Consider the following 9627-nt stretch of genomic DNA (forward strand, 5'->3'; position numbering starts at 1 on the left):
AATGGTAATAACAATTGGGGTGGCAACAACAATTAAGGTGGATGGAATAATGAAAACCTAGGAAATCGGGGGCAAGACTTTCAAATGCCCCCAATGTACCAACAATCGAACAATCCACCCCTATTTCCATCTCAAGGTCCCAGTTCTTCTAGAAATGATATGGGGAGAATTGAAATGATGTTCGAACAGATGATGAAAAAGAGTGCGGATTCTGATGCTCAGTTGTCTTCCCACAATACCTCAATTCAGAATTTGGAGGTTCAGTTGGGCCAAATCTCACAGTCCTTGAAAACTCGCCCAAAGGGTGCTCTACCAAGTGATACAGTTGCGAACCCGAAAGGTGGGAACAATCATGTTATGGCGGTAACTACAAAGAGTGGACGAGGCGGTGATGTGAATGCCTCCAAACAAAAGCAAATCTTAATTGATGATGTTGAGTTGCAAGAAGATGAAGTTCCTTTGGTGGTTGAAAAGGTGATTGATGAGAATGTGAATGAAGAAATGAGGATTGATATTCAAGATACTGAGGTGGAAACTCAAAATGATGTGAACCCGTCTAGGGAACACATAATAGACATGCAGGAGTCAGTTGTGCCTAAAGCCAAGGCTCCTTTTCCAAGGCCACCTCCACCTTATCCTCAAAGGCTCGCGAAACAGGAAAATGAGAATCAGTTTAAAAAATTCATTGACATGATGAAGAGCTTATCCATTAATGTGCCTTTAGTGGAGGCTCTTGAACAAATGTTGGGCTATGCTAAATTCATGAAGGACTTGGTGATAGAGAAGCGATCTATGGATTGTGAAACTATAAAGATGACTCACCAAGTTAGTGCAATAGTGCATTTAATGGCCCCGAAGTTTGAAGATCCCGGTGCTTTTACCATTCCTTACACCATTGGGAGTGCGGATTTTGTTAAGGCTCTATGTGATTTGGGGACTAGTATCAATTTGATGCCCTACTCAGTATTCAAGACTTTGGGTATTGGGCAACCGAGGCCGACTTCCATGAGATTACAAATGGTGGATAGAACGATGAAGAGACCATTGGGTATTATTGATGATGTGCTTGTCCGGGTGGACAAATTTATCTTGTCAACTGACTTTGTGATCTTGGATTACGAGGTGGATTAACTACAGGAAAATTGTAAAATTGTGACGGAATATTTGGGACGAAACATCCTGTCACAAATTGTGACGGATTTGTGACGCATTTATGACAAATCAACCTTACATGGACGAAATTATCAAAAGATTTTATTTTTTCCTAAAAAAATTCTAAGAGTAATGGATTTGTGATAAATTTGTGACAAATATGAAATTTAGTCGTTGTGACGAACATATTTTTGTCACAAAATTATGGCAGAAGAGAAGAAATGGCAATACTTTGTCAAAAATCCGTCACAAAATTTGTGACAGATTATATTTTCCGTCACAATATTATAAAAGAGAAATTATCTAATAAAAATAATTTTGTGACAGATTTATTTTTCGTGACAATAATTTTTGACGGAACATTCAGTCACAATTTTACAAATATTTGAACAACTTACAAATTATTTTCCAAAATATTTGGCCCACTTCTTAGTTTCCCCCGCCAAATATTTGGCCCACCTTTTAGTTTTCCTCTGCCAAACCTCTCATTCCACAAAACCCTTAAGACTTAGACCCATTTTCTCATTCCACTCCTCCTTGCTTCTCTCTCTCTTTCAACACAAAACACAAATGGCGATTCTTGTACCCTTCTAGACTCAGTACCACAGCAACACTTGCAGGTTTGGTTTTGCTCCAGTCTCTTCATCCACAATCAATAGCTTTTGGATCTTTCAATTTTTGTTCAGATTTGTCTATGTTTTTCTTGAATGTTATTTTCCAAAGTGAATAACATTTGGGTATTGCTGTTGGGTTCTTCTATCTAAGCTTAGAAAACTCCGATTTAGCTAAAAAGCTTTTGCATGCAACTATTTTAGGTACAATTTTTAAAGGGTCTTTATTAAGCTTTGATATTGGGTCATTCACTTGAAGTGGGTTTGAAATACTTCTGAGATAGGTGAGATTTTAGTTTCTTGTTTATGATTTGGTCTTAATTTTGAGCAAAGGAAAAGCTTTATTTTTGCTAAAGGAAACAATTGTGCTTATTGCAGATCAACTTTGTTGTCTTGGAAAAAAGTAAAAAATGAAGAATGTGCAGGCTTTTGTTTTTCAGCTTTTGAAAAGTTTTTCTATATATGCTTAATAAATTTCTGATATTTTTTAGGTAATAATTTTCTGGTTACTAAGATGAATATGGTCCTTGTTGTTAAAACAAGACTCACCCCTATTTGAGCTAATTCATCATTATAGTTCATAGACAATTCATCAACCTCCTCATAGGATATAACATTCATGGTAGAGTTACTGTCGCAATGGTTAGGAACTCAAAATTACTCTTAGTTGTCGAAAGGGGCCGGGTGCGTAGGATAAGCCTCATATTGAGTGCATTTGAGTGTTTCAAAAATTCTTTAGGAGTGGTGGTGATTTTTAATTTGCTATAACTTGTGTTATTATACCTTCTTTTGGTTGTTTTTGGTTATATACCTGCTATATATGTTGCTTCCTGACTCTAAATTGATTTATATCCTTTTATTGCTGGAATCTCATAAAGTAAACTAAGTGCTCTTAAACAATATTAATTATCTTATTTATCTTGTCTAAATGTCTTAAACTATAGTCATTTATATTTTCTGTTTCATTCTCTTTTTTGGATCAGTTTCTTCAACATATAGGCAAGGAGTCAAGCACCTCCCTAACAGAAAGATTAAAAAAGAAATTAACAGTTCCAAGAAGTACGCAGTTCTAGATATTTTTCTGATTTATCTAGTGAATGGTAATTTCTATTTCAATATTTGGCATTACATATGTTTTTTCCTTGGGACTTTTATTGATGTTGATACAGTTAGGTAGGAAAGTTGTGACTTTTCTAGTTATCATTGAATCTTGTTAAATTAGTGCCATTTTCTGTTGGATTCTATAGTAGAATGCAAGCTTGACATGTCTGCTTTAGTACAAATATGTTCTAATAGATTAAATTTACTTTTTAAAAAACAGCTAGATAATAGACAACTTTAATTACAACAAATAATCGTGTTTGTCATCATGTAAGTTCTAACACATGTTTATTCTTTGTGTTAAAGTGTACAATATGAATAATTCTAATCGTGAGTGGATGTATGCTAGAGTATTGGAAGATGGATTCATAAATCCTAGATTTATTATAGGGGTTGAGGAGTTTGTTGCATTTGCTAAAAGACATCCAGAATGCATGGATGGTGAAAAGCTAAGATGTCCTTGTAATCATCGTAAGTGTCGAAATAAAAATATATTGGATGAGTTTACAATTATGACACATCTTGGAACGTACGGCTTTAAACCGAATTATTATCGTTGGTATCACCATGGAGAAAGTTATATGCCACATCCAACTGTACTTAATGATCATCAACTATAAACTCTCAATCTCATAATGTATTTCAGTCTATGGTTTTTGATGTTGGTGGGCCTTTTTTTGATGGTAATATAGAAGAGGAACCAAATCCAACCATGCAAAATCTTTATAATATGCTCAAAGCATCAGAACAGGAAATTTGGCCGGGAAACCCACACGGACATTCGCAGTTGTCTGTCGTTGCTCGGCTTTTGAATCTAAAGGCAGAACATCATTTTTCTGAAAAGTTGTATGATGAGTTATGTCAATTTATATCAGAACTAATTCCAAGTGATAACATAATGCCAGATAGCTTTTATAGTACCAAAAAGCTAATGCGAGGGTTGGGCTTACCAGTAGAGAAGATCGACTGTTGCAAAAATGGTTGTATGATTTATTGGCGTGAAGATAGCGAACTTGTCAATTGCAAGTTTTGTGCCCACCCTCGGTTCAAGAGATCAAAATATCAACAATCCAAGGAGAAAACTAATATTTCTTATAAGAAGATGTATTATTTTCCTTTAACTCCGCGTCTACAAAGGTTGAAACAGATGGTGTCATGCGTCATCCCTCAGACTCTCCTGCTTGGAAGCATTTTGACCAAACACATCCAAGTTTTGCATCTGAAGTGAGAAATGTCAGATTGGGATTGTCCACTGATGGGTTTAATCCATTTGGTCAATCAGGCCAACAATATTCTTCTTAGCCTGTCATAGTCACGCCATATAATTTGCCACCTTGGATGTTCATGAAGGATGAATACATATTCTTATCTGTGATTATACCTGGTCCAAAAAATCCAAAACAGAAAATTGATGTCTTCTTACAACCCCTCATTGAAGAGTTAAAAATTTTTTGGGAGGAGGGGGCACAAACATATGATATTTCAAGTAAGAATAATTTTAAAATGCAAGTTGCATTGATGTGGACAATAAGTGATTTTCCAGCGCATTCAATGTTGTCGGGATGGAGTACAACGGGAAAATTAGCTTGTCCTTATTGCATGACAGACTCATATGCTTTTACACTATCCAATGGTGGAAAGACCTCGTGGTTTGACAATCACAGAAAATTCTTACCATCAGGTCATCCGTGGTGAAGGAACAAAAGGTGATTCAAGAAGGGTCAAGCAGTACATAAGGTTGTATGTACTGAACAATCGGGTTTACAAATATTTAGGGAGATTGAGGATTTGGGGCTCAAGAAAGTCACAGAACTTGGTTCTGAAGCGATAAATGCAAGAATCGCAAAGAATAGTTTATGTGGTTGGAAGAAAAGAAGTATATTTTGGGACTTGACTTACTGGAAAACAAATCTTATTAGGCATAACCTTGATGTGATGTACATCGAGAAAAACGTGTTTGATAATATTTTTAACACGGTGATGAATGTCAAAGGGAAAACAAAAGACAATGCCAAATCTATAGCAGATTTGAAAATATTTTGTCATCGTCCAGAGTTGCATCAAGATGAAAGTAGCAAAAAGTATCCTAAAGCTTGTTATATGTTAGAAAAGAATGCAAAAGAAGTGCTTTGTAAGTGGTTGCAAGAGTTGAGATTTCCCAATGGTTATGTGTCTAACATGGGTAGATGTGTAGACATGAACAAGCTTAAACTCTTTGGTATGAAGAGTCATGATTGCCATGTGTTTATGCAACTCCTAATATCCATTGCATTTCGAGAACTACTTCCACGAAATGTATGGCAACCATTGACGGAGTTGAGTCTTTTCTTTAAAGATCTCACCGCTACTGCATTAACAGAGGAACACATGGCACAGTTAGAAAAAGATATTCCTCACACCTCGTGTAAGCTTGAGCGTATTTTTCCTCCGAGCTTCTGGGATCCTATGGAACACCTTCCTATCCATTTAGCTTACGAAGCACGTTTAGCTAGCCCAGTTCAGGGCCGATGGATGTTTCCATATGAGAGGTAAATAAACTAAATTATGTTATAAGATACATAAATGTAATATATAAATGTATAACTAATTACATGTTGATTTACTCTATTGATTGAAGGTATCTCCTTAAGTTGAAGAACAAAGTAAAAAATAAGAATAAAGTTGAAGGTTCTATATGCAATGCATATTTGGTTGAAGAAGCATCATCCTTTTGTGCGCACTACTTTAAGTCACATGTGTCGACAAGGCATAGGAAAGTGCCACGAAATTCGGATGATTGTAGGGTTGGAGGTGACAAATATCCCGAAATGCTTTCTATTTTCAAGCATGCTGGACGATCTTTTGGAAAGAAGAAACCAAGGAGGTTAGATGATAAAGAATATCATGCGGCTCGTACATATGTTTTGTTGAATTGTGATGAAGTGAAACCATATATAAGGTAAGTTAATCATGATATAGATATCAATATCAGTTACGTACATTTGATATTGTTACATTAAACTAGCTTTCTTTCATTAGAATTTATGAAGATACTTTGAGAGAAATTCAACCAAATATTCAAAATAGCGAGATTGATGCTAAACTTGAAACAGAATTTGCATCTTGGTTTGAGAAATACGTAAGTCTTAATAAACTATTCCTTTTTTCTTGTAAAATATAATCTTAAATTGTGTTTAATTACCTGTAATGTCAATAGGCATATGATCCTTCATCGGGCATTGGCAATCAAATCATAAAAGATCTTGCAGAAGGGCCGTTATATAAGGTTATGTCTTTTAATAGATATGTTGTAAATGGTTATTAATTTCACACTGAAAGATATGGTTCAAAGAGATCTACGATGAACAGTGGTGTATGCATCAAGGGCTCTAGCCACAGTGCAGATGATATTGATTATTACGGTCGGTTGACAGAGATTTTACAGTTAATGTATCATGCATTACCAATCAAACGAACCGTGTTATTTTAAATGTTCTTGGTTTGATCCAATACCAAAATATGGTACTCGAGTACATGCACAATATAATCTTGTTGATGTTTACAAAAGAAGGACCTTTAATAAATATGAACCATTTATTATGGCAGTGCAAGCTACTCAGGCGTATCTTGAAACTTATCCTACTCTAAAGAGGACAACAGATGAATGGTTAGCTGTTTGTAATATAAAGGCACGATCTGTTCTGGAGATTTCAGAAAAAGCAGAACAACCTATTGATTTAGCTTTTCAAGAGGATGACATTCAAGTGCATGCAATTGATATTTCTGTAGATGAAACTCCTCATGCACTGAATGATCCTGATGGTTTGCTCATTGACATGGAGGAGGAGGAGGAGGAGGAGGAGGAGAGGAGGAAGGAGGGAGGGGGGAGGGGGAGGAAGGGGATGATGAAGAAAGTGAATAAACTAAATGTTACTTGAAGTGGTAAAAGTGGTAAAAGTTTATGTTTTTGAATGGATCTAATTTGAATTCTCTCTTAGAATCAGGAAGGAGGAAAGTACTGTTTTAGTGAATTTGGTTATGTCCTTATATTTTGTAATTTTTGTTGTACATCTTATCTTTTGTGTCAATGTAATTGAAAGCTAGTACTTAATATTATAAGGAACTTTGTTGCTTCAGTTATAAGCTGTACATCATATCTTTTGTATACACAAAATGAACTGATATAATGTAAAAGCTAATACTTTATCTTATAAGGAACATTGTTGCTTCAGTTATTAAGATTTATTATGTTAAGAGTTATTTCATGAGCTATTTTGTATTTATTCAAAGCTGTGATCCATTGCTAATTAATAAACTTTCAAGAATATGAGTGACTCGCCATCATCAGTTCCTGGTACTCCTAGTACTCCTGGAACTCCAGATATCTCTGTTGGATCTACTACCGGCTCATGTCCATCTAGTCGGTCGGCCATCTCAGTTGTGGGAGAAAAGTAAGAAATAATATTTTTGTATATATGTTTTAACTTTTAAAAATATAAATATCGTGAAATGTATTAGTTATTTATATTTAATTTTGTTCAGGTTCGTTCCTAATGGTCATTCTATCTCGAAGACCATCACTGATACCTTCATGGAGCGGCAAGATGCTACTGGTTACACATGGAAGGTTGTCTGCCAATCCACTCGTGACTTCTATTGGCATGAATTTATGGTAAATATCGCTTTCTATAAAAAAAATTATAAGTAATTATTTAGTATATATATGTATTTATGTCACTGATCAAATATCTTTTGTTAGAAATTATATCTGGAGTTTTGCTGAGGATGCCATAATCAAACATACTGGGAAAAAAGTGGCATCTACCTTGTATACTAAAAAGCTGCACAAGTGGCGAAAATTTAGAACCAGACCTACTTTTATTAAAGAGCATATATGGGAAAGCTGGCAGGCACACTGGTCATCAGAAAAGTGGCTTGAAAAATCTCGTGTCGCCACTCAAAATCGGTGTTGCGAGACTGGTGGTCCAGGCACTGGTCCAAGCAAGCATACCGGTTGTTCTAGGTCTATAGTGGAGCATACTATAAAATTGGTATTGAATTTAACCTTTCAATAGAGTAATTATATGACCTTATCTCCTATTTTAATATTGTACTCTATTATTCAGGTAATAGAATTACATCGTCCAGCAAATTCATGGGATATATTTAAGAAGCTGCATAAAAAAAGGATGGGAACTTTGTGGATACTAAGTCTAAAACTGTTGGTGTAAGTTTCTTTTATAATATTTCATCATTTTATTTGAGAATGAATATGAGGAATATTACTGGTGCAATCCACTTATCTGAAAACTTCTTCACATCATCTCATTTCTTGTTTAATTAGCATTTAATTTCTTGTTCTGATGCAGAAATGAAACACATATTGTGACTTATTCTACTTCTTATTGTGCTTCAAAGAATCAGCTTATGAGTCACTAAGTATAAGTGTATTTTTACTTAAGTAGAATATCATTTGAAAACTTGTGATAGCATCTATTCTGGTCTAGTTTTTTTATTCTAATCTTGAAAATGATAATCCTATGAGTCTATGACAAGTTGATATATGACAATTATTTTTATGAGTTTTAGAGATTTGCTTCTTTGCATCTGTGATTCAAGTTTTAAACTACATATAATGAACTTTGCTTCTTTAGTTACTTATGTGAGTGAGCTGTAAAACTTAATTATAGGAAATCTTTGTATATTACTTCTCATTAGTTTCTTATTTTGATAAATGTATGTAGGATAAAATGGAAGCTGCGATGGCTGCTGCTATTCCGAGCTCATCCGATGATTCACAAGAAGTTCAAAATGCCGATATAAATCGTCTATACTTGGATGTTGTCGGCGGAGAGAAGAAAAGACGCGTGTATGGATTGGGCTCTCAAGCTGCGACTTTGTATCAAGACTGCAATGCTGCCACTTCACGCCATTTGCCTGTAGTACCAGATCCCGCTGCTGAAGAGCGCATCAAAGTGCTTGAGGAGGAGGTGTTGCGTATGAGAGAAACACAAGAGAGGATTCTTCAAGAGCGCGTGGAGGCAGAGGTGCAACAAACGCGTAGACCAAGAGGTCTCGCTTTTGAATCAACAGAATGATGATCGATTTCGGTCTATGGATGCGCAGGATGAGCGAGATGGCGTTATCATCTCACCCATATGGTGTTCCTACTCCCTTTAACAAGGACTAACCAAATGCTTAAGTATTTAACATTGTTAAACTTTAGCTACTTGGATACTCTCTAAGTGCTATTTTAATGTTGGCAGGATTTTGATTGTTGGATGCTTTCTAATTTTTAATATGTTTAGGCTTTTGCTAGTAGAACTTATATTTTGGCATGTTTTAACTTCGTATGTTCTATTATATATAGCCTCTATATGGCGACGAACGATTTTTGTCATAAATCTGTCACAAAAATTTTGTGACCGAAATTTGATCCGTAAAAAAAAAAAAATTACGCCCAAAGGTTCTGGGACATCCCCGTTTTTGTTACAATTCCGTCACTAACACAAATTTGTGATGGAATTGTGACCGAACCGTCTGTCACAATTTTGCCATTTTCTTGTAGTTGAAGTTCCTATCATATTGAGGAGACCTTTTCTTGCTATGGGAAAGGCCTTAGTTGATGTGTAAGCAGGGGAACTCACCTTCCGGGTGGGTGATGAAAAAGTGATCTTTCATGTGTGCAAGTCACTGAAGCAGTCCAATAGTACCGAGGTGTGCTCTTTTGTAAACCTTGTCACAATAGTAATAGCTGATGGCACCAGTGCAATGATCAATGTGG

The 9627-nt window shown here is 35.6% G+C and overlaps 1 protein-coding gene across 8 annotated transcripts; it reads left to right on the top strand.

The window, feature by feature from the left end:
- Positions 1-1609: 1609 nt before the first annotated feature.
- On the top strand, positions 1610-9167 carry LOC104221243 (uncharacterized). Of its 8 annotated transcripts, XR_011406183.1 has the most exons (8): positions 1613-1772; positions 2747-5392; positions 5482-5802; positions 7167-7294; positions 7386-7515; positions 7603-7894; positions 7970-8070; positions 8588-9167. XR_011406183.1 is itself a non-coding variant. In XM_070171048.1 (7 exons), exons 3-7 carry the CDS (start codon positions 4800-4802, stop codon positions 6489-6491), a joined length of 1125 nt encoding a protein of 374 aa, XP_070027149.1. In that variant the 5' UTR covers positions 1612-1772; positions 1968-2047; positions 2747-4799; the 3' UTR covers position 6492. The 8 variants fall into 8 exon arrangements, 6 of the variants coding, with proteins under 6 accessions (XP_070027149.1, XP_070027148.1, XP_009770563.1 ...); XR_709674.2 differs by lacking the exon at positions 5482-5802 and having other exon boundaries at positions 1610-1772; positions 2747-2863; XM_070171048.1 differs by lacking the exons at positions 7167-7294; positions 7386-7515; positions 7603-7894; positions 7970-8070; positions 8588-9167 and adding exons at positions 1968-2047; positions 5883-5982; positions 6061-6129; positions 6450-6492 and having other exon boundaries at positions 1612-1772.
- Positions 9168-9627: the final 460 nt, after the last annotated feature.

This window comes from Nicotiana sylvestris, chromosome 3, assembly GCF_000393655.2.
Source record: "Nicotiana sylvestris chromosome 3, ASM39365v2, whole genome shotgun sequence".
Classification (NCBI taxonomy): Eukaryota; Viridiplantae; Streptophyta; class Magnoliopsida; order Solanales; family Solanaceae; genus Nicotiana; species Nicotiana sylvestris.

Excerpts from the sequence above, each read along its gene's own strand:
- LOC104221243 (XM_070171048.1), top strand. The coding sequence starts at position 4,800 with ATGTACATCGAGAAAAACGTGTTTGATAATATTTTTAACACGGTGATG. Across the intron at positions 5,393-5,481 it reads TGGATGTTTCCATATGAGAG|GTATCTCCTTAAGTTGAAGA; the intron begins GTAAATAAACTA and ends TATTGATTGAAG. Across the intron at positions 6,130-6,449 it reads CAGAAGGGCCGTTATATAAG|TGCAAGCTACTCAGGCGTAT; the intron begins GTTATGTCTTTT and ends TTATTATGGCAG.